Source organism: Rana temporaria, chromosome 1 (genome assembly GCF_905171775.1).
Source record: "Rana temporaria chromosome 1, aRanTem1.1, whole genome shotgun sequence".
Taxonomy (NCBI): domain Eukaryota; kingdom Metazoa; phylum Chordata; class Amphibia; order Anura; family Ranidae; genus Rana; species Rana temporaria.
Window position 1 is genome coordinate 43,108,098 of NC_053489.1, and position 25,508 is coordinate 43,133,605.

The 25,508-nt window shown below is 41.7% G+C and overlaps 1 protein-coding gene across 1 annotated transcript in view; it reads left to right on the top strand.

The window, feature by feature from the left end:
* Nucleotides 1-25,508, top strand: part of DCC (DCC netrin 1 receptor) — an 833,538-nt gene that overhangs the window by 768,281 nt on the left and 39,749 nt on the right. The window contains exons 22-23 of the mRNA XM_040337108.1: nucleotides 5,214-5,279; nucleotides 20,695-20,854. Coding sequence (XP_040193042.1) covers nucleotides 5,214-5,279; nucleotides 20,695-20,854 — 226 coding nt within the window. The remainder of the gene's footprint in view (nucleotides 1-5,213; nucleotides 5,280-20,694; nucleotides 20,855-25,508) is intronic.

A 25,508-nucleotide genomic window follows, 5' to 3' on the forward strand; every position in this document is an offset into this window, starting at 1 on the left:
ATATATATATATATATACACTTGTGTGTGTAAACAAACATATACTAAGACAAAAAAAAAAAACGTATAAAATCATTAATAACTCAAGAAAAAAAACATTCACTTGGTCTTTTTTCTCCCATTACCTTTCTATGTTTCTATTTGCCCTGTTTGGTCTGTTAAAGAAACATTCCAGGAATGGATATTTTAAATTGTACCGCATTCCCCCGAAAATTAGACCTAGTATTATTTTCCAGGAAGGCTGCATTATAAGCCCTAGTTTAAAAATCTTGTAAAATCCTACAATCCACTCTATTACAGTAGAATATAATGTACAATGTGTGTGTTTCTGTAACATAATTGCGGGGAAGAGAGCTCCGCCGGGTCACAGAAGCGCAGAGCGGTGCTATAATGAAGGTATTTGGCACAATTGTATTACAGAAACACACAAATTGTACATTATATACTACTGTAGTAGAGTGGATTATAGGATTTTACAAGCATTTTAGTTCAGTTCACACTGGGGATTCTTGACAGGCAGGGAGAGTGAGGGGGAGAGAAGACAGAACATTACATGGTAAGACCTACCCCGAAAATAAGCCCTAGTGTGTCTTTTGTTGCCAAAATTAATATAAGACCCGGGCCTATTTTCAGGGGGAAACACGGTAACATTGGTCCAGCTTGGACCAATGTAAATATGTAAATGCCATACCTATGAGATCCCTCTGGAAACTGGAAATCATCGTCGCCACTACTCCAGTGATCTCTACTAGCTCCAGGGTCCCGTGCTGACTTAGCATCTTGTGGTTCCTGACTGTAGGCCTTTACATTTTAAAAGAGCTTACAACAGCAAACAGGGTTACTTTAAGGACAAAGCCGTGGAGTCAGCAAAGTAAAAAAAAATAAAAAATAATCAAACATTTTTATGGTCTGTTTGCTCATTGGCTAGGGGCTTGAAAGTAGTAACACGCATTATAATTTTCCGCGGCATCTGTTAGTCATTATATATTTAAAGACAGAGAGAGGCTGCTGGGATATATCTTCTCATATCGGATGCTACTGTAATGTTTTCTGTGCATAAGAGAGCAGAACAATACAGCCTTGCTGAGAAAAATACAATCCCCTCCAGGTGACCTATATACATTGCAAGGATTTATACCAACGTTATTGCAGATCCTTGCCAGCTTCTGTTCTGTAAATTCTGATTAAATACTCTTAGTACAGTTCTCTTCGTACAGTTATCCTTTAAAAAATGACAGTTCAAGAGGAACTGCAGTCACATAATTTGTAATAAAAATATCTTTGCCATTCTGAAGCTTCCCTCCAAACTCTTTGCACATTATTTTATATATACTGGGCTAGATTCAGGTACCTGCGCTTGTTCTTACGGCGGCGCAGCGTATCGTATTTATGCTACGCCGCCGCAACTTACAGGAGCAAGTGCAGTATTCACAAAGCACTTGCTCCGTAAGTTGCGGCTTAGCGTAAATGTGGCCAGCGTAAGCGCGCGTAATTCAAATGTGGAAGGGGGGGCGAGTTTTATGTAAATCTATGATGACCTGACGTGATTGATGTATGTGCCGTCCGTGTACATATCCCAGTGTGTATTGCTCCCAAGTACGCCGCAACGTCGTATTGGTTTCGACGTGAACGTAAATTACATCCAGCCCTATTCGCGAACGACTTACGCAAACAACGTAAAAAATTCAAATTTCGAAGAGGGAACGACGTCCATACTTAACATTGGCTGCGCCTCCTAATAGCAGGAACAACCTTACGTCGAAAAAGCCTAACGTAAACAACGTAAATAAATTGCGCCGGCCGTAAGTAAGTTTTCGAATCAGCGTATATATATAGCGGCCAGCATAGAATTGCACACAATTATACGCCGCCGTATTCAAGGTACGTCGGCGGAGGAAGCTTATTTTTTGAGCGTATCTGCCTTTGAGAATCGGCGTAACGATACGCCGGCGCAGATTTGAAATTACGGCGGCGTATCTGGAGATACGCCGCCGTAACAGGTACCTGGATCTAGCCCACTGTGATTCTGTACTTGCCAAAAATGCTGCATAAATCTCCCTCCACTGAGTCTGGCTGCATCCATTTTAACTGTGGGCAGCTGAAGCTGCTGCCTGTTCACTTCCTGGATTTAAACAGATACACACATAGGCAGACCTGCAGCTCTGATTGGCCCTCCTATGACTCCCCCCCTCCCTTCCTGGCAAACTCTGACCAGAGTGAGAGAGAGAGCTGTGCATGATGTCATAAGCCTAGGCTAATGACCAGACAAGAAACAGGAAGTGGGCTCTATAAGGAATTCACAGGCAGAAAATAAATGTTTTACTATCCAAAGTTAAAACAACAAGGGCAGAAGATTTAATGAATGTAAAGATGAAAAAAATGACTGAAGGTCCGCTTTAAATACACAGATGAAGCACATATAAGAGAGTTTTTGTACCCACTTAAGGAATTGTATTTCTGTCCATCAATTCCTGGGATTTTAACAGCACAGTTGTGCCTGGTAAGGCAGGAGACTGGATTTTTCTCTCTAGTAGTAGTAGAAGTAACAATTACAAGCATGTGACTGGACAGCCAAAGGAGAAGCAGCCGACTGATGAGCTCATCTATCTGTCGTTCTTCTGTCTTTTGCTATCAGCATGTTCCTTGTTAACACATGAGTCCTGCAGCACGACTGATTGGCTCCTTGTGCTGCTCCTCCTTCTTCTTGTCTTAGCTTTGCTTTACAGGGACTGCAAGCATTTAAAAATGAAATAAGGATATACTGTATAAATATTTGGGAGAGTTACAGGGGTTGACTTACTAAAACTGGAGCGTGCAAAATTTGCATAGAAACTCGACATGTGCGGTTCGTCTCGTTCCGAATTAAAATTCAGACACATTTCCGTTATTCAGAAATACAGATGTATGCGAATTTCTGAATTTGAATACTACCGAATTTAATTGAATCCGAAATAACGAAATTCGAATTCAAATCATTTTCCAATTTCCAAAGAGAATAAAATAGAATAGAAAATAATGTAAAAGATTAGAAAAAAACAAATTCCTTTCCTATTCCTTTATTTTCTATTCTATTTTATTATTTTTGGAATTTGAAAAATATTTGCATTCGAAAACTTTTCAAATTCGAAAACTATTCAAAATTGATTAGAAAACATTTTAAATAAATTTGAAAAGGAATAAACAAAACTAATCTTGAAAAAGAATTAAACTAATTTAACTAAAATATTTTATGTAAATAACGAATTGAAACGAAACAAAACATTTATTTTTTTGTTCTGGACATGTCTAATAGAAACCAATCAGCTTTCAGGTTTTATTGTCAAAGTCTAATGCCCTGTGCCCATCTGATGAGAAGGGTCTGAAGGACCGTTGTCATCGGTTAACCCGATGAAGCTGAATGATGGTCCGTTGCGCCCACATACCAAATTACCGATCGTGTTACCACGCGGTGACGTAAAACACAACGACGTGCTTTAAAAAAATGAAGTTCAATGCTTCCAAGCATGCGTCGACTTGATTCTGAGCATGCCTGGATTTTTAACCGATGGTCGGCACGACGGTTTTGACCTATCGGTTAGGAATCCATCGGTTAAATTTAAAGCAAGTTGGCTTTTTTTTAACCAACGGTTAAATAACCTATGGGGCCCACACACGATCGGATTTGACCAATGAAAACGGTCCATCAGACCGTTGTCCTCTGGTTAACCTATCGTGTGTACGAGGCCTAATTGAACAAGCTGAAGCTACAGTAATTGGTTTCTATGCAGATCCACACCAGATGGTGCACTTTATTAAATCAACCCCACAGGATCTTAATTTTAACCACCTGATCCCAATCTGTGTTTAGTAGAAATTAGTGATTTTTTTTCTTCTTTTAAAAAACAAACATGTTATTCTTACCTGCTCTGTGTAATGGTTTTACACCGAATAGGCCTGAACCTCCTCTTCTTGGGTCCCCTGACGGTACTCTTCCTTTTCCTTAGTGTGCCACTATAAGAAATGCTTCCTATTGTGGCACACCTGCGAGCTCAAGCCATGCTATGTATGTCCACAAGGTTTAGGAGTGTGTCTATGGGAATGTTTGACCATTCTTCCAGAAGTGCATTTGTGTGGGCGAGAAGGCTTGGTCGCAGTCTCCTCACTAATTCATCCCAAAGATGTTCAATATGCTTCTGGAAGAATGATCAAACATTCCCATAGACGCACTCCTAAACCTTGTGGACAGCCTTCCCAGAAGAGTTTTTATTGCTGCAAAGGGTGGGCCAACTTAATATTGAACCCTACGAACTTATGACGCGTACACACGGTCAGAATTTCTGACAACAAAACCGTGAATTTTTTTCTGATGGATTTTTGCTCAAACTCGAAGCTGGGCTCGGGAAAGCTCTTATCCGCCCGGCCGGGGCGGCGAATGCGCAGTTGCGTAATGGCACCACCCGGCGCTATTTTTGAATAGCCGATGGAGTCAGGAGGACTCAGGAGGGACACTTTGGCAGTGACACTCTTTGGCTCGTGCAGTGCACTCGGACGGAGCGGGACAGCCCAGCGGACATCTTTTTTACGGGCACCCGATACCCATTATCGGCAATTTTTAAGCTGTTTCGGCATGTCGCCAAAACAGCTGTTTTCGGTCGATATGTATCGGCACCGATATATCGGTGCATCCCTATAATAAAGCATACCCTCCTGCATTAATATTTTATATATTTCTACGGAATAATATATAGTGTTGTATATATTATCAATTTTAATTATATTATTTTTTAAACTATAAAGTTTAGTTAGTTAATAATATAATAATATTTATTTTAGTACATTATTAATTCATTACTGTACAACCTCAGAAAAGTAAAAGTCCACACAATTAACACCAACATGGAAGAGGTATACTCTACTACTCCTTACTATATCGTAAATTTCATAGATCCCATATTGTCGGAAATCTTATTAAATCTGTAGAAATACTGAGAGACAATAAAATTGTGGCCACTATGAGCTGCTTGAATTTGGGGCTCCTGTCAGTCTTCTAATGAAAGTGTCACGCTGTCTTTGTGAAATGGACGTATGGCTTGTACCAGTATCTACACTGACAGTAATGTGTCTGAAATGCCTTATTGGATCCCCCCTATCTACTGGGAACTGAACCCAGTTGTGTTTTGTTGACCATTACCATTGGAGCAACCAAACTGACATCAGGTTTCTCTCTTCCAACAGGCCGCCATGGTGACGGATCGTTCTGGCCACTGGATACAAACCTAATAGACAGAAGTAGTCTGAATGGTAAGTAGTTGGTCTTATGTTTCCTTAATGTACCCCGCTTCAGGTCAAATTAGCTGTTACTATTATATATAAGGAACCCTTTATTAGTTCAGCTTTCAGTTATTTTAATATGGTAGACAATAGCAATTTAACTACATGAAATGTGAAGCATTTTTTAGAGATAACAGAATGGAACTATTTATTGTATATTTTCAACAGTTGATTTTTTTTTTATTTCTTTTTTATGGGGAGGTAAAAAGGACTTATATGGTACAGTGCATACAACATCAAGATTTTTCTCGCTGTTATGTCTTTAACTAACATATCCATAAAATCATATCTTGTTACCAATATATTTCACCTTTTGGAAAAATGTAATAAATGCCTGTCAACAGTACTTTATTTTTATTTTTTTATAACATTTTTGTACAATTGACAGTCTATAATCTTAAAGTATAGAGGCCCAGATTCACGTAGAATCGGGGCGGCGTAACGTATCGTAGATACGTTACACCTCCGCAAGTTTTCATCGCAAGTGCCTGATTCACAAAGCACTTGCATGAAAACTTACGCTGGCGGCCTCCGGCGTAAGCCCGCGTAATTCAAAGGGGCGTGTGCCATTTCAATTAGGCGCGCTCCCGCGCCGGACCTACTGCGCATGCTCCGTTTTGAATTTCCCGCCGTGCTTTGCGCGAAGTGACGTAATTTTTTCGAACGGCGACGTGCATAGCGTACTTTCGTATTCCCGAAAGTCATACGCAAGAACAAAAAAATTTTTAATTTTGCAGCGGGAACGACGACCATACTTTATACAGCACATACGTGGGCTGTGTAAAGTTAGGGCAGCTAAAACGACGACTAACTTTGAGACGGGAAACTAGACTAGCAGCGACGTAGCGAACGCGAAAAACCGTCGTGGATCCCCATAACTACTAATTTGCATACCCGACGCTGGTTTACGACGCAAACTCCCCCCAGCGGCGGCCGAGGTATTGCATCCTAAGATCCGACAGTGTAATTCAATTACACCTGTCGGATCTTAGGGCTAACTATGCGTAACTGATTCTATGAATCAGTCGCGTAGTTAGGAAGACCCTAAAACAGAGATACGACGGCGTATCAGGAGATACGCCGTCATATCTCTTTTGTGAATCTGGGCCATAGTAATTATATAGTAAGTAGTAGCTTTTTTCCTGGATTTGGCTTTTTTCTTTATTTATGTCTACTTTTTATGTACTTTTGTTGTTGTTGGATATGCAGTTTGCTAAAGGATAGATTCCAGTGGTTGTAAATGGTCTTCATTCAAAACAGAGACCAGTCACTTGTGTACCAGACGGCTCTGTACTAGGTCCTGTTCTATTTATTCTATATGTAAGTGATATACTGTATTTATTGGCGTATAACATTCACCTTTTCACCCTGCAAATCGGTTGCAAATAGTGTGTGCGTGTTATGCGCCAATACTGCAATTGGGCTGCATCAGAGAGAACTGGGAGGGGGACGGGACGAGCGCCGTCAGATTACATACAGTGAGAATCTCCTGTTTACTCAGCGGCCTCTGTAATAGGAAGTCCCGTCTCCTGGGCCGGCATTGGACCAGTGTTCTGTCTATCATAAAAGCCGGTCCAGGAGGTGGGACTTTGCATTAAAGAGGCCGCCGAGTAAACAGGAGATTCTCGATGTATGTAATCTAACAGCGCTCATCCCACCCCCCTCCCTGTCCCCTCTGAGTCAGCAGAAATCTTAGGTGAGATGGGCATTGATCAGACTGCATTCATGGCAATTGTGAGGCTGCAAATGGGCATTGATCAGGCTGCATTGATGGGCACTGACCCTTATTTTACTTCAAACTTCAATGTTTATTTCCTGAAATGTCCCATTTAAAATAAAGGTGCGTGTTATACGCCTGTGCATGTTATATGCCGATAAATACGGTAACTAAAAGTTTGTTGGGGATGACACAAAGGTGTGTATTGGGCAATAGCGGCTGGTAAAAACAGTAAAACAGTCAAAAGTAAATAGCATCAAACATGTTTGGGATAAACATAGATCTATAGTTAAACAACAAAGTTAACAAAAAAAACTAAACTAAAAAACAAAACAAACAAAAATATAAGCAGACTCTGGCCTACTGACTTTTTCTGCCATCACTTTTCTGTGTTTCTATGTTTTTCTGTTCTCATAATTTGCCAATTATTGTTTTTAGCTGTAACTTAGACATTTGCACTTGTTGATGTCATCACATTTGGGTGATAATGATGGGAGGGGTTTTAGGGTATATATGTTGCGCTGCTTCACTTGTTTGTTGTCCTGAGGAAGACAAGCTTGTGCCTTGTCGAAAGGTTAAAATTAAATCTTCAATCCCCCCCCCCCTCCCCACTTCCCCTTCTTTGCTCTCCCCCTCTCGATCTCTTCTCTTCTTTGTTCCACCCCCCTTTAATTTGTATTTGTTTTGTTGAAATTTATGTACTTTTTTAACCCTGGTAAGACATTGTTTTCTTAAGCACACGATCGTGAAAAAAAAAGCCTGGTGACATACAACGCGTACATCGGCACTATAAAGGGGAAGTTCCATTCGGATGGCGCCACCCTTTGGGCTGCTTTTGCTGATTTTGTGTTAGTAAAAGTTTGGTGAGAGACGATTCACACTTTTCAGTCTTCCTGTTTTTCAGTCTGTTACAGCGTGACGAATGTGCTATCTCCATTACAAACGCTAGTTTGTAATGGAGCATAACTTGCTTCTAAACATAACTTGCTTCTGAGCATGCAAGTTTTTTTCCCGTCGTTAAAGCCTACACACGACCGTTTTTAATGACCACGTCATGAAAAACGATTGTGTGTACGCGGCATAAGGGTATGGAGGGTACCCCCCACGACCGGAAGAACTAGACTCCCCCGATAGACAGATGGGGAGCTGGTGTTTCCTTGCGGGCGGGACATACTCTATGGCCTATGATAGGGAACACGCTTTAGGTCATGAACAAAGTGGTACTGTGTACAGAGTAAGAATTTTGGTTGAGTATGGCCCGTACACCATAAACATTTGAGCGAATAAGGTACAGTCCACATGAGGATACGACAATGTGCCATGCATTCTATAAGTAGTAGATTCCGCGAATGTTTTAAATGACTCCCTAAAGATGTTGTCGGATGCACAATGAAAAGCCAAGATAATTGTTCTTTGTACTGTAAAGTTCAATAAAAAATTATTGAAACATAAAATAAAATCTTCACTGTGCGCTCACCTCTCAAGATCTGTGAGTGTCGCTCTCTCTTTTGGACTACATGTACTACAGGCTTTGCTGCGCACCCAGGCTCATTTTTCTTCATAATATATCTGCTGTGGCAACCACTGGATGATATATATAATAAAATATCCAAGCAGTGGTATTTTGTTTTTTTATCTGTGTACCAATAAAAGCCTCATATTTTCTTTTAAAAAAAACAACAACATAAAAAATCATTTAGGTGTGCAAATTAGTTATAAAGTTAAAGTTGTTAACTGGAAAATAGTAAATAAAAGTAATGAAAATAAGACAAGACAGCTAAGGGCTAAATGAAAAAAAAATGGCGTAACTGGAAATAAATTGGGAAGACAATTCATTATTATTTATTTATCCTCACTCACGCGAAATGCGGGGGATTCTATTTTGTATAAACACTTATTTACCTTGTTTTGCCTTAAAATATTACTATGATCTCCGTGACAGGCTTTCTCAGCGTTCACACGCCTCAGGCACCCTTGTGAATAATTACCGAGGAAGGGAGGCTGTGATCTGAGTTGTCTTATGTCGGCAGTTGTAACAGGCTTCAGGTGTTATGATATTAAATGAGTATGTGTTCCGCTTCTCAAAGCCATGTGTATTGTCTACCACTGTGCATAGAGGATGGGATAAAGGTAATTGGAGCTACATGTTTCCTAGAATAAAAAAAAACAAAAAAAACAAAAATGAGAGTCTTTCTTCCATATTGTAAGGCCGCGTACACACGATCGGTTAAACCGATGAGAACAGTCTGATGGACCGTTTTCATTGGTCCAAACCGATTGTGTGTGGGCGCCATCGGTTATTTATCCATCGGTTAAAAAAAAGCCAACTTGTTTCAAATTTAACCGATGGATTCCTAACCAATAGAAAAAAAACGATCGTTAGTAGGCACGACCATCGGTTAAAAATCCACGCATGCTCAGAATCATGTCGACGCATGCTTGAAAGCATTGAACTTCATTTTTTTCAGCAGGTCTTTGTGTTTTACATCACCGCGTTCTGACACGATCGTTTTTTTAACCGATGGTGTGTAGGCACATCAGACCGTTCTCATCGGATGGACCAATCGTGTGTACAGGGCTTGAGAATTTTGGATACTCTTCAGTTTTAAAGAGACATGGGCTCTAGAAATGGTGCCAAAAAGCAATGAAAGGGTTGGTCACCAACTTTTCCCATGTACTGGACTTACTATGCCTTGTTCTCCATTGTGTCTTTTTGTGGAGATGGTCATCCTGGTAGTAGCAGGGCTTTGCTTCCTCGTGTCAGAGCTGCCCCCCCCCCTGATTACCAGTGATCTAATGACTGGTGGTAGGATATTTATGAAACCAGCAGAAAAGGTTAAGGAAGTACACAAAATGAATGAGGAAGAAGCAGGGAGAACCTTGCACTGCAGTTCTTCAGATACAACTTCCTCTCCAGTAAGGAGAACAGTGGGCAACAACAAAAGTAACATCACTAAATCTCACTCCAAATCTCCTTGCAGTTGGTGGAACTTCACCCTAAATGATCTCACTCTGATCGTATACATATACAGTGATATCTCGGTTCACAAACTTAATTTATGAAATGACTCGGTTGCAAACCGAATTTGTCACGAACCGAGAAAATTTTTCCCATAGGGTTCAATGTAAATCAGATTATTCCATTTTGAACTTTTTTGTTTGTTTTTGAACCACAAAATATGAAACAAATTTCAGTACAGTATGAAGAGAGAGATCACTAACCTTGCTTGAGACGACTTCTGGCATGGAGGGACATTTTTGTCACCTTCATTACTGCTCTGCACTTTCTTCTTTCCACCATGCTTGCTCTGAATTTTCTTTGAAGCCATACTGGATGTCCGGTACAACAGTACTGTGCTAAAAATCACGCAAAAAAGCTTCTCTATATAGTGTCAGAACAGAGAAGATGGTCATGGCTTGTGTTCATGAACTGAAACGAAGTTCACGTACCAAAGCAACCCGTGTTGTTCATGAACAGGGGCATTCGTGAATTGAGGTAGCACTGTATGAGGCTCAAGGGACAGGTATGCCTAGGCACAGACAGTACACTGCCTTTCTGCAGGAAGAAACGGCCGATTGTCAGGGTACTGCTTAGCCACATTTAAAGCTGTAGTAAGCTGCTGTTTTTTTTCTTTCTTTTTTTTTAAACCTGCAAGGCAATGTGGTAATGTGCTAGTATGCATCGTACACTAGCACCTCATGTGAAACCTTCCTTAGAGCCAAGCCCTCCAGCGGCTCCTTGTCACTGCTAAACACGCTTTAATCTTCACCCGGTCTTGCTTCTGGGTTCGCAGACTATGGCTGTGTGAGTGGCCAGAGCCATGATGAAATCACTCATGTGCATGCGCGCAGGAGCTGTCCGGACTCTGTAGGAACAGCACGTGTATGCTATTCTATCATTTTCAGCCAAAGAAGCTACCATCTTGGTGGGGCTGCGGTGGGCCTGGCGGGTGAGAGGGCAAGTCAGCGACTGGGGGGGGGGGGGGGTGGACAGTGCTGTCAATTGTGTGCAATAATCGGCTAGTGAAATGGGAGGGGGGAGGCTATGGTCAGGTCTGTCTGCCGCCCCCCCCCCCCCCCAACCAATGAAGTTCCAGCCTCCCCTGGTCGGCACCTAGGGGTTAAGGGGACTGACTGGGTGTTACTTAGAGCAAGAAGAGGCAATGTTTTCAGAAGAGTAGGAAAGTGCTAATTTCCTATTCTTATCCTCCCAGTGTTCTACCTATACAGGTCATTAATCACTTTATTCAAAGCTTGCAATTCAATAATCTACATGAGCAACATAACTGTGAGGAGATGTTTCTTAATGAAATGCAAATTACAAAGCATTAACCTGGGAATCTGCATTCATCGCCAGTTCCGTGCGCGTTATTAAAGTGTATCGGGGTTAGTACAGTTTCATTAAATTAGATCATGATTAACTTCAATATTTAGTGTTATGAGGGTGAATTAAGCACAAATGGCATGTGGGTGTCATCAGGAGGAGATTATTGCTTTCATGGCTGTTCCAAGGCAAGGTAACAGTCTTGTCTCAGGCTGTGTTCTCCAGGGTAGAGGAGGAAAGGATTCTCTTACTTCTGTATGTGGAAGAAGGGAAGTGAATATGGGGCTGCATCCATGCTGGCGCAATGAAGTCTTGCTCCCATTCACTATAAACACTGGGGCTGATTTACTAAAACTGGAGAGTGCAAAATCTGGTGCAGCTGTACATGGTAGCCAATCAGCTTCTATCTTCAGCTTGTTCAATTAAGCTTTGGCAGTAAAAAAAACTTGGAAACTGATTGGTTTCTATGCAAAACTGCACCAGATTTTGCACTCTCCAGTTTTAGTAAACCAACCCCAATGTGTGTACTTGTGGCGAACATGATCATTTTCTACAGCAAACTTTTTTTTTAATTGCAAAAAGGAAATAAGATGAGATTTTACATTATAGTGTATGTGCATCTCTAATTAATTTTCTAGTTAGTCTTCTTTACCATCTATCTTGCATAAGGCAGTAGGTCAATGCACTTAGTTTTAATGATGTAGTACATGGCCTTGTGGGTGTGCTAAATTCTTATTATCTACTTCATGATGATGCATTCTTCCATGTGTTGTAACATCAATAAAATAAGTGCTCCTTATTGATCCATTTATTGGTTAGCTAGGGTGTGTAGGAGACCAAAGTGGGAGAAGAAAAAACACATTTCCTTGCACTAGTGAAAAATTAACAAGCAGCTGTTGCTACAATACTTTTTTCTATGGTGATCCAGCATTAGTACTATTCAGAGTTGAATGATACCCACTGTCATTCAATTCATGTCCTGTAAACAACAGCCGCCACACAGGGATCCGACATGGCGGTGTGACGTCACACATGCTCCGCCCTATGCATTTTGCAGAGCCGCACGTCCTCAGGGGCGTAGCTCCGCCCTATGCATTCTGCTCCTCCATGCATCCTCAGGGGTCTCTCCTATTTGGAAGACCTGGAAGCAAAAACAATGTTTCTCTTTCTCGTGTAAACTACCAATCCATCACCATTCCCCCATGTAATGGAGATGAACTAAGGCATCTATGGTTAAAACTTAAGCCCCGTACACATAGGCTGAATGTTGGGAGACATCAGGCGGTTCAAAAATACCCGGCCGACATTTTCGACCAGTGTCTGTATGCCAGTCTGTCCGATAGAAGCCGGCCATTTGGCCCGTCTTCTGTCGGATGAGCATACCGGAAAACCAGCAACCAGATGACTTCAGATCAGAGCTCTCAGCCAATGGCAGAGAGTGCTGATTGGAGTGTTCTGGCGGGGGGGCTGTCCCATTGTCAGAACACAGCTCAGCGAGGAAGAGCGCTGTGATAACTTTGGGTGGTTGGTACAGTGACTCCGACCAGAGCAGTCAGTTTTTTTCATTCAATCTAACGGATTGAACAAAAAAAGCTTAGACCCCTTTCACACTGGGGTGCTTTTCAAGCGTTTTAGCTCTACAAATAGTGCCTGTAAAGCACCTCTCATGTCTCCTCAGAGTGAAAGCCTGAGTACTTTCACACTGGGGCGGTCCGCTTGCAGGATGGAAAAAAAAGTCCTGCAAGCAGCATCTTTGGGGCGGTGCAGGGTATATACAGCACCCAAAACGCCCTGGCCATTGAAATGAATGGGCAGAGCTGCCGAAAGTGCAAAGCGCTTCGTCAGCGCCTCAACACGGGCGCTATTAACTCTTTCTTCCGCCACTTGCAGGGGTTAAAAGTGCCCTGCTAGTGGCCGAAAAGTGCTGCCATAACAGCGGTGAAGCGCCGCTAAAACTAGCGCCACTTTACCGATAACACCCACACCGCTCCAGTGTGAAAAGGGTCCTATAGTGTGTCTCATACACACTAGTAGTTTTTTTCTATCCGATGTTAGTACAGCGATCTCCCCTGCTGTTCTATTGTGTTATGACAGGGGGAGCCCCCTCAGAACACTCCGGTCAGTGCTCTGGGGGGGAGCCGATCGGCAGACCTTTTTCGTACATGCCCCTGTCGAACCAACTCCCGTACACATTGGCCGAATGTCAGCCAGTTTCTATTGAACTGGCCGATGCCCCCCCCCCCCTCCAACATTTGGCCCGTGTGCTAGACTTAAGACTCCTTCCATAGACACAGTGCAGAAGTAAGTGTAGATACCCCAAAAAACAGAATATAATGCAGCCACCACATCTAGGGATTGGTAAACTGCAATATATAACATTTTCCTTTTTTGGTCCATATATATTTTTATGAGTTTTTTAAAGAATTAAAAACAAGTGTTCCTTAAAGTATCAGCTACACAGCTGCCCATGCAATTCATAGTAAAATCTTTATCAAAGGGTTGGTTTATTTTTTGTATGAAATAATCAAAGCTTGACTCGGTCAAGTAACAGCTGTGTTTTTGCCAAACAATTTTGGCGCTTGGAGTTATCCCTCTCCCCCATCTCAGCAAGCTGGTAGATAAGTAATAATAGCTCTTAGCGCCACTTACTGAGTCTGCCTTTGACTGATCAAAGCTAATATTTGGTGGCAAGCAGAGAATTACACTATGTGTTTTCTCCTACCTTAGGAAACTGACTCTTAAATATGAATATAAATTGAAATTCAGGAAATCCATAATGATTAATAAAGACAAATGTATTTTATAATTAGGGGAGGATACAAACAGAGCCTACACAACAGCCTCTGCATGCTTAGCCAAGCTGAAAATTAATATTGCAGCAGGATACTATGTTTAATTTTCTTCAAAATGTCTGTGGGGAAATAAGATATTAATTAAGTGGAGGTTTGTGCAGGATGTGGCAGGAATTCATTGATTGCTACAGATAAATTACTTGCAACCGGTTTTATTTAAAACCATAGTCAAGTCTCTCTCTGGGAAACCAATATTAGGCTCGGCATTTATAGAAAAACATTTCAGTGGTTTATAATCACAACATGATCAGACATTTGCCCACAGCTACATCTTTCACTTTGGGCTTATTAATGGGGCCACATCATAAAATTGATGAGTCTTTCACTCAAATCGTCCAGGTGTGTCAAACAGCAATTTATGCAGAGTTCAACGTTCTTTAATTCCAGATGTCTAGGAAGGTTTTCATGTTTCTAGGTCATGCTGGTAGTTGTTATGGATATCGTCCGCCCGTAAAAGTTTAAAACCCCATGCTAGCGACCGAATAGCGTCACGAAATTAGCCGTAAAGTGACGCCGCTCTCGCCCCATTGTAAAAGGAGCCTAATTGTCTGGGTCTGTGCAGATTTCCCTTCACTTCCTGTCCTGCAACACAAAGTAAAAGAAAATCTCTATAAGTGAAGGAAATTCCTCTCTTATGGCTTGTTTAGGCCTCATGTACACTAGATAACCTGAGAAGGCCAGAACTGCTAGCAGGAATAGACCGGAGTTCAGGGGTCAAGTCCTGGGAAAAAAAGTGTGGGAACTCCCACCCAAGATCCACTCCCCCACCAAAAAAAATAAATGATACGCTCATATGCACATATATATTTCACAGGAAATACTGGTGCTGGCCTGGCTGGTCTCGGTACTGGCCTGACTAGTCTCATGCTGGCCTGGCTGGTCTCAGGATGCTATCTGGCTGGCTGGCTGGCTGGCTGGCCTCAGGGTACTCGGTACTGGCCTGGCTGGTCTCAGGGTGCTGGCCTGGCTGGTCTCAGTGCTGGCTGGCTGGCTGGCCTCAGGGTGCTGGCTGACTGGTCAATCTATAGATATAAATATATATTTTAGCAGGGTACAAAAGGGGCTCTTTTCACAGCTCACTGCACACACAGTGTCAGCGTGTCAGGGCAGAGTACGCGTGGCGGTGTGAGGAGAGGAGACGCGGGCTCACCCTAGCGTTGCTGTGTGACTCCGATGTCACACGCAACCGGCCGCGTTTAGGCCTCATGCATCGCCGCTTAGTGAAGGATCAGCTCGGCGGCTCGGTTGCTTGAGGCTGCTCTAGTCCTGCAAAGGGAACGATGTTCCTGCTGTGAAAAAAGTGCATGGACGCTGTTCCCACGCGTTCCCGCAGGACTCGAGCCCTGCCGGAGTTGAAAGCGTGCAACAATTTTATTATGCGTTTCTGCACATTTTTGAGCATTAGCATATATATATATATATATATATATATATATATATATATATATATATATATTAAAGTTCATGTGCATGTAAAGGCATGTATTTCAGGACCTGACTTTTTGCCCTGCCCTGAGCTTAGTAATGTGGGGTTACAACATTTTGACCAGAGAGTGTAAGAAACAGCAGAGTAATCTTAGTGACTAAGATTTGTCTGTCACCAAAAAATTGCTGGCCAAATGTAAAAACCTAGGCCATGGCCAATGAGGCCCATGCAAAATGTTAAGTCTTTGGAAGAGTTAATGTAACATTTGCATTTCATTTTTCTCTTATGAGCCAAGTTAAATGGAATTTTGAGAAAACTTTACTTTAAGAGCTGATTCTGAAATGCCAGTAATAAGCAGTTCTCTGTCAATTCTGTGTGCCTTCAACAAGCCTTTCAACTTCCCACAAAACCGAAGATCATGGCCGCTTTTGAAGAGATTCTCTTCTTCTTGATGAGATAAAGGCATGCATTTGAAACCTGGCTCTGTGCACCTGAGCTTGGTAATTTGAGGTTTCTACATTTTGGCCACAGAGTGTAGGAAGTAGCAGAGTAATCTTAGAGTACAAACAACCAAAAATTTTCCAGCACACTTACCAGCTAGCTAGCAAAAAAAGTTGACCATTTCAAACAATTCAGGTTAAAAACCATAGTTTAGTTGCACACATTTGCAAATATATGTGAAAGCTGCAGTGCCTATATTAAGGCTCCTCCATGTACTGCGGTCCTAATTCCAGTGGCGGCGCAGGGCGCCGCCCCCCATCAATACATCCGTCTCTTGATCTACATGCAGGCGCCAGACCATGAATTCCAATGGGGGGGGGTCTGAAGCACGTGATTAGAGCCCGAGGATCTAATAGGCTCTAATAGGCTTCAAGGCTCGGGATGCAGAGCATTGAGTTCCAAGCCCACCCAGTTATGTGACAATAGCAAATGAACATTCGCTGTTGTCACACTGATCCTTCTCCCAGCCAATCAGGAACCCGTCACCCTATTGGGTGCCTAGGAGGAGGAGAGAGGAGACATATGGCGGAAGCTGGCGTTATGCAGAAGAGGAGGAGAGGACACAGGAGAGGACCCACTAGCCGACTGACCTACCTAGAGTGGGGGGGTAGTTGTTTGCTGCCCCTCCCAAAAAAAACACCAGCCGCCACTGCCTAATTCTTTATTTTGAAAGTCTCCAAATTGGAACAGTTGGTAAATAAGGGCAGGTTTTTCTGGAGGGAGCCCTTCTTTAAAGGCATAAGAACACTGCAAGCCCAGCAAGAGCACAGTGGTGGCACGAGTTCCGAGTGGTAATCACTCGTCTGCAAGTCGTTCAAAATACGGCCGATCGACTTGTGACTGGGAAAAAAACATGGGAATCAATCTCACCTTCGTTGAGATCTCTTCATTGGTTTTCCGTAAAAGACAGAATCACTTTCAAAGCACTCTGTCTAACGCATTAAGAGTATTCTGGGAAATGCCCCCCAATATCTATGCGAGAAACTAAAAACTCACAACACCAATCGCATTCTGCGATCCACCAACCAAAATCTACTCCAGATACCCAAAGCCAGATACAAGTCCAAAGGAGAACGAAGATTTGCGGTCCAAGGACCCAGACTATGGAACGCTCTACCAACCACCATCCGATTGGAGGTAAACCACCTGGCCTTCAGGAGAAAGATCAAGACCCATTTATTCTGAGGGCCCAGGGAATGGATACCAAGCGCCCAGAGGCGATTCAGTTCGCATGTGTTGCGATATATAAGTTTCTCACTCACGAGGCGTCCTATGTGTCCTCACTCCAAATCTAGCAAACAAGCTATACAAAAGGATAGCAAACAATTTATAACTAGCCTTGGCAGTAAGATGCACATGGAAGGGCAACTTAGTAACTAAGAGGAGTGGGTATCCAAAAAATGGCTGGTAAAATTTTCAAATTTAGCAGATACAAAGGTTTTTCTGGAGTTTCACTTTAATCTTCAAACCTTGCCATCCATCCTGTAACGTTAGGTCATGGAAGATGAAGCCCATCCAAAATCTTTGGAAGGGTTAACATAACATTTGCATTCCACATTTCTCTTATGAGCCAAGCTGAATGTCATTTTGAGAAAACGTTACTTTAATGGCTGATTCTGAAATGTCAGTAATAAGCCAACATTTCTCTGTCAGTCCTGTGTGCGTTCAACCAGCCTTTCAACTTCCCACAAAACAGAAGATCCTGGCCGCTTTTGAAGATATTTTCTTCTTCTTGATGAGATAAAGGGAAGCATTTTAAATCAGATTTCTTTATTCTTCAACTCCATGTGTAAAATGTAGATTCATCATAAAGGAGAGGGGCATTTGCTTGGGAAGAACTCCAGCAAATGAGCAACGGAAATGAGCTTATGTAGGATTTGACATGAAATGCCATTGGCCTCCTATGGCATGCTTTGCTTGTGGCGAGAAAGAACCTTAGCTTACTCAAGGACATTTTATGAAAGTTGGGGCAGCGTTAACATTTTGTTTGGTTTCAGGAGGAATACAAAGCTCCCCCTATCCTGGGTTTAAGAACAGGAACAACATAATCCCAGACCCAGTTATTCTCTCGTCCTTTACATATTCACAGTGTTACGGTAGCTGTAAGAAAATCAGGGTGTAAAACAGTCTTTCATGTCCAAATCTTTGTTACAATAGGCTAGGGGTCTTTGAACTTTCTAGCAAAGGGCCAGTTTACTGTCCTTCAGACTTTATGGGGGTTGGACCTTGGCCCATGGCGGTAGAGAATATACAAGTATCAACGAGACTAAATAATTACTCAGGCTTTGTGGGCAGTGGGAGTAAAAAAATTACATAACACATTTGTGCTCAGTAGGAGGAATAAAAAGGCCCCATAATTGGTATCACCGGGAGCAATAGTTCTCCATCGATAGTGTCAATGGAAAGCATAGTGCCCCAAAGGTCAGATAAAGGCCAATTCCAAACTTCAGCATTGGATTCCAGACAAGTTTAGCTATCCTTGAAGCCAAAATTTGCCGGAGCACCAATATAAATAAGTCAAAATAAATTCTGAACATAAATTAATACAAGAGCCGAGCATGACAACGCACACGGGGGGCCTGGAAAAATACCACAACACATTACCCATGAATCACATTGATTGTGAATATTGTTTCCACATCAATATTGGATAAAAGTCCATAGCGCAGCATCACTGCAGACATCAAGGTCTTCCCATAAATCTCTTGCACAGAAAATATACGTCAAGACATCTTACAGATTTCGTGCAGCTTATGTGACGGATGAGCGGTGCAGTTTGCTGACTGTGCAGATGGCATTTTGACCGTTAAGCTTTTATACACAATTTATTTTGTTTTTGTATATTACCTAAGTACCTGAGAACATGCCATATTGAAGGAGAACTCTGTTTAGAATACAGATGACCAGTAAAGGTATAAAATATCAGAATACTGTACGAGCACTTGGAAAATGTCATCTTAAGCTGCAACAAACTACTCAAAGGTTATGTATAAGTTTCCAGGAAAGTTATATGGACATTTGCGGGTCCAGGTATAATGGTTTGGAGCAGGACCATAGTTAGATATTATGCTAGATCACTCTAAACCAGTGGTCTCCAAACTGCGGCCCAGGGGCCGGATGCAGCACTTTGCTTGCCTTTATCTGGCTCTCGGTGCAGTGTTCCTCTCATTGATACAAGACACTATTCCTTGCACTGACACCAATGATGGAGCACTATTCCTCCCACTGGCGCCAATGATGGGACACTATTCTTTCCACTGACACCAACAATAGGGCACTATTCCTCCCACTGACACCAACGATGGGGCATTATTATTGTCACTGACGACAATGACGAGGCACTATTCCTCCCACTGACACCAAAGATGGGGCACTATTCCTCCCACTGGCATTAATGATGGAGTACAATTCCTCAGATTACCATTGATGGGGTTCAATTCCTCACATTACCATTGATGGGACACTATTTCTCCCATTCACACCAACAACGGGGTACTATTTCTCTCATTGACACAAATAATGGGGCGCAATTCCTCCCAATGACACCAATGATAGGACACTATTCCTCCAACAGACATCCAACAATGGGGTACTATTCCTCCCACTGACATCAACGATTGGGCATTATTCCTCCCACTGACACCAACATCTTGCCCCCTTAAAGTCTGAAGGACAGTAAACCGGTCCTTTGTTTAGAAAGTTTGGAGACCCCTGCCCCTCCTCCTTTGTACAGAGCTCCTCCTATTTTAAATAAATGCTTTATATGGAATAACAGGAAAGAAGCTGTATTACACAGGTATCTGCTCCCCCCTCCCCCTGAAAGGTGCCAAATGTGACACCAGAGGGGGGGGGGGGATTCCAAAAAGTGGAAGTTCCATTTTTGGGTGGATCTCCACTTTAAGGCTATTCGAGCCCAAGCCCTATGAGGGATTACTGCCAGTTTCCACTGTTTGGTACAACCTACTGGAGGTGCATCTCTTTACTCACCCACAAAATCACCCACCCAGGACCTGTGACTGATCCAGTCAGTCCAGCGTGGCCTTCAGCACAAACTGAATACTTTATTAGAAGCTACTTTTCAACTGTATAGGCCATCAAAGAAAGTTCATGAACTTCTTCTGAACTATAAAGAACTTTGTGACTCATCTCAACATTTTCCATTCCCCTGCGGTTCTCTTTTTCAGTTTGGCCCTATATTTTGAGGCTTGGTGCTGCTCCCTCTAACCCTACCACCCTAGGCAGTGTTCATTGTCTTGAGAGAGGCTTTAGGTTGCATTAAATGACATCCAATTGTATTTACAAATCACAATCAGAGAAATGGAGCCATGAAAAGGTTTCAATTGCTAAAGCAATCCAAAATCTTTCATGTGTTACATTTTACGCCAACAGTGCATCACAAAAGTCAATGGTACTTCACCTGACAGTGTATTTTTAGATTACTCCAGATTCCTAGTTGATGAGTTGAAGTGGAGAAACCATTTTTTCCTTAATTTTTTTTCAACAAACTGAAATTCCTATTTGTGATCTTTTAACAATTGGTTATATTATTTTGTTTCATATTCTAGAGCCTCCCATTGGACAGATGCATCCGCCACATGGTGTCACCCCGCAGAAGAACAGCAATCTCCTGGTCATCATTGTGGTTACTGTTGGAGCAATCACTATTTTGGTGGTAGTCATAGTAGCTGTGATCTGCACGAGGAGGTCGTCTGCACAACAGAGAAAGTATGTAACTCTTTTGGTCAATCAATTTAAATAATTGAACTGAACTGAGCTATCCTTCTATGAATGTGGCTACAACAGTGCCATGGTGCAAATTTATGATGATACTGTATATGTCTAACACATGATGTCAAGAAACAATTGTAAGAGAAATCTGTAATCTTTAAAGAAAACACTAAAACATTTAAAACAACTAGCTCACACTCCATCACATGGCCATGTGTGATCACCAGGGCATAGTAGTAATCCACATTTCGAGCTGATGAGTTTAAAGCAGATCTACACTGTATCTGAACACAACAAAATACAAACACTTGTAGCACTACCCCCGAAGGAGCTGCTGGTTTGTTTTGGGTGGCATGTTACCTCTGTACCTCCGCCATCTAGGGTACTTGATGAGAGTTGTAGTAAATGGAATGTCCACACAACCCCTGACTAGCTGACGCCCCCCCCCCCCCGGTGCCGGCCCCGGGCTGAAGCGCCACCGACGTCTCTCCCCCCCCGGTGCTGGCCTCGGGCTGAAGCCCCTGGTGTGCTTACCACTTAGCAACGCCCCTGATGATGGGACTGTGACATCATAAGAGGCTAGGCTATCTCTTCCTATTTTTGCAGTATGCTTTGGGTCTGGATGGACCTTTCCCCAGACTGCACCCTCACTAGCCAGCAACATCCAACCCATTGGACCTTGCCAGCCTGAGTGGGGGTCCTTAAGCATTTATCGTGTACGTATTACATAGTATACAAGATTGCAGCAATCACATATAATATGGTCCACAAGGTTGACGCGTTTCATGTAGAGCTTCTTCAGGACCTTTCCTTAGGATCCAGTGAGAGAGCAAACCTAACTATATAGAAAATCACTTTAGTTACATAATTCTATACATCAGTACATATGTATCAATATTTTATCATTCATGCATGTCTACATACCAACTATGACAGCTATAAGAAAAGACAGACCCCAGTGATATGGTGACACGATTCCATGTAAGCAGGTAGGATATTCTCTGTAGTAACCAATAACAGTCCCGGTTCTCAAACAACTACAACAAAAGGGTAGGAACACTGCATGGGGAAAAAAATATAAATAATTTATAGTCCAAAAGCTTATTCAAAATCATAATCCATTCCATCAAGGCTTCAGATATAGAGAGGTTGGCTTTGGGTTGAACCAATATGCTTAGTACAGTAGTTGCTGCCTGTCCTTGATCCATTTTCTTAAAAAAAATGGGTACACTTTAAAATGTGGACAGATCTTTTAAAATATATTCCCTGGATGCCCTGAAATTTGTAGTTGCACATTACAGTAGACATTTTAATTGTCAATCCTTTCTTTGTGTTTACTATTTTTTTTTAATTCCCTTTCCTATTTTTTTTAATCAATTTTAATTGTCAAACCTTTAATTACATCCACTAGTTGTTGTTTTTTTATTCCACCCTATAAACAACTCCTGCAGATTGGTACCCTAGTATTGTCTGGAGTCCCCTGAGCAGCATTTCAGTATAATGCTGCCACATTCAGCATCCAGTGAGAAAAACGTTGCAGGATTTGTTAAGAATTATATATGAAATTACGTCTTTTCTGAAGACATTTCCAGACTGCAGTTCCCCAGCTGCTGGCAGGGTAACAAGACAAGCAGATAAGACGAGAGCAGTGAAATTTCAGCTTGCAGTCAATTTAGATGTTTGGAAAGAAAAGAGCATCTATTATGACTTTTACAAGGCTGTGTACTCGAGAAGCAGCAGATATGTCTCTCTTAACTGCTCAAAAACCTCAGGCCTTCCAGACATCCAGCGTAGCCCTCTTCAGTGTGTACGGCATTGATCGAAACAGAAGTTTGCTACTAAAAACACAGAAACAAAGCGCATTCAGAAGTTGCTAGCGGTCCATACGCTATCTGAATGCTACCTTTAATTTTTATCCCGGTATAGATTGTGTTCACCAGGCCCCCTGTACTGCAAATCTCCATGGCTATCGGTTATCAGGCTTCCATCACTCCCTGTTCCTGAACCAACGATTCAGGAAATCCCATGAGCATCAACCTATAAACTCTGCAAATCAACAAATTTAAGAGGGATTTATCTTAAAGGCTAAATTTACCTTTGCCAAAAAAAAATAAAAAAGTAATAGTTCTCACAGTCAAAATTTAAATATAGTTTATATTTAAGTTTATATTTAAATTAAATAATAAAATAAATAAGCAGCTTTGTAAAATGTTTATTAATTTTATTGTCATACCTGTAGGCCATTCCCCCTGGCTGAAAAACTCTCAGTTGGTAACTCCGACATCCTTTTTTGTTGCTAGGATTTGAAAACTAGACATGTGCACAGAAAAAAAAATCGTTTTTTTTTGTTCCGTTTCGTATCGTTCCGTAGGTTCGTTCCCGTTCGTTTTTCGTAAGACGCCCGTTTTCCTGTTCGTTCCCGTTCGTTTTTCGTACGACGCAATTTTTTCGTATTCCGATCGTTTCGTATTTTGGTTACCGTTTTATTTTCGTACATGCTGGATGGTTCGTTATTCTGTTTAATTCATGTTCGGTACTTGTTAGACAATAATTTTCGTGAATTTTCGTCATTTTGTACTTTCGTAAATATATCGCGGGATTCGCAGCACTTTCAACACGCGGCTCATCCATATTAACTATTGTTAAGCCCCATACACTTGGTCAGACTTTTTTAACAACAAACATAAAAACGATCGTTTTACCGAACGTTCGTTCGTTTTTAAACTCCATCAGAAAACCATTTTTGGGTTCCAGGTTCAAAAGTTATCTCCCTTCAGACGAAAATCCACAGAAAAGTACTGTACTCAGCACAAAAGAGAAGCTGCTTCACTAACTAACTACACTCACTGCCCATTCAAAAAAACGAAAATTACATCTTATAACAAAAGATTTGCATTCTGTATTTTGAAACCAAATTACGAACAGAAAAAAGGAATTCAGAATACAGAATACAAATCTTTTGTTATAGATGTCATATGAACATACAAACAGAAAAATGATTCAAACAAAATACAGAACAAAAATCTTTTAGATGTTAGATGTCATATGAACATACGACTGAAAATCAAAATACGAACAGAACAAGGATTTAAACAAAATACAGAATGCAAGTCTTTTTGTCATTTTCGTTCTTTTGCCGTTTTCGTTTTGTCGTATTTTCGTCGGATCGTTCGTTCGTATTTGCGGTTGTTCGTTATGCGGCTCATTCGTAATCCCGTCGTTTTCGTATTTTGGTGCTTTAATTTTTTCGTATGTACACATTATTCTGCAGGTACGAAAATTAACATTTCCGTACGAAAATAACATTCGTACGAACGGGAATGCACATATCTCTTGAAAACCATTGGGTACTAACACCTAGCAATACAGGAACCAAAACCAACATTTTCACACCCTAGCAACAAGGCAGGATGTGGGAATTTCTCCTTTTTTTTGGTTAGGCTTACGGGAGGCCCAAATGGCCTCCAGGTATGACAATAAAATTAATAAACTTTTTACAAATCTGCTCAGTTTATTTATACCTATTGGGGCCTCTTGACTGCGTATACGTGCTCTGTAATAGCCCCATTTTTAGTCACTGGCTATCCTTATCATTGCAAGGGATAAATGTTACAACCTATTACCCCATCTCCTAAAATGATGTTGGTTGAGTTGCATACAATTAGTCCTTCCTTTATACCGTCCTCTCTACGCTTCCCCTCTACACTTCTCTTCTCTTCTTCCTCCCTTCCTTTCCTCTCTACGCTTCCCCTCTCCACTTCTCTTCTCATCTTTTCTTCCTCCCTCCCTCCCTCCCTCCCTCCCTTCCTTCCTTCCTTTCTTTCTTCTCTACTCTTCCACTCTCCATTCCTCTTCTTCCTTCCTTCTCCCTTTCTTTATCCTGTCCTCTCCACTCTTCCTCTCTCTCCTTCTCTTCTTCCTTCCTTCCTCCCTTTCTTTTTCCTGTCCTCTCCACTTCCCTTCCTTCCTTCCTTCCTTCCTTCCAGTCTACTCTCTACTCTCTACCTTCCTTCCAGTCTACTCGTCCTTCCTCCCTCCCTCCCTCCATTTCTTTCTCCTGTCCTCTCCACCCTTCATTCCTCTAAATCTACTCTTTACTCCTTTTTTCTCTCCATTATTCACTATTCGCTTGTCCTCTTCAATCTAACCCACCCCCCTCTACTCCTCTCCAACTCTGTTTGGAAATTTTATAAATAGGCAACTCCTATCCTCATATTTATTAGTGGTTCCAAATTAATAACTACTTCAGTAGGGAACAGACACAAAAACATAAACTCAATTGATGTTCTTCACACACACGATTAAGTAGATATTACATTAATATTACAATTGTACTTTTATGATCACAAGGGACGTAACATAGTCAGGCCAAATTCTAATCAGGACTCAGAAGAAATCAATATGTAATGAAAACCTTATTAGTGCCGTGTGCACAATAAGTACAGTGTGCAATACATAGGCAAAGCATACAAAATAGAATACAATTTTATACAGAATTTACAAATTTCCATTACAAATCTTAAGCCCTGTACACACAACCGGGAATCCCATCGGGAAAAAAAAAGTTGGTTTTACCGATGGGATTCCTGGCAGGCTTGCCCTGAAAAGCCGTGTATGCACACGGCCACACAAAAACCCGCAGTTCTTTCGA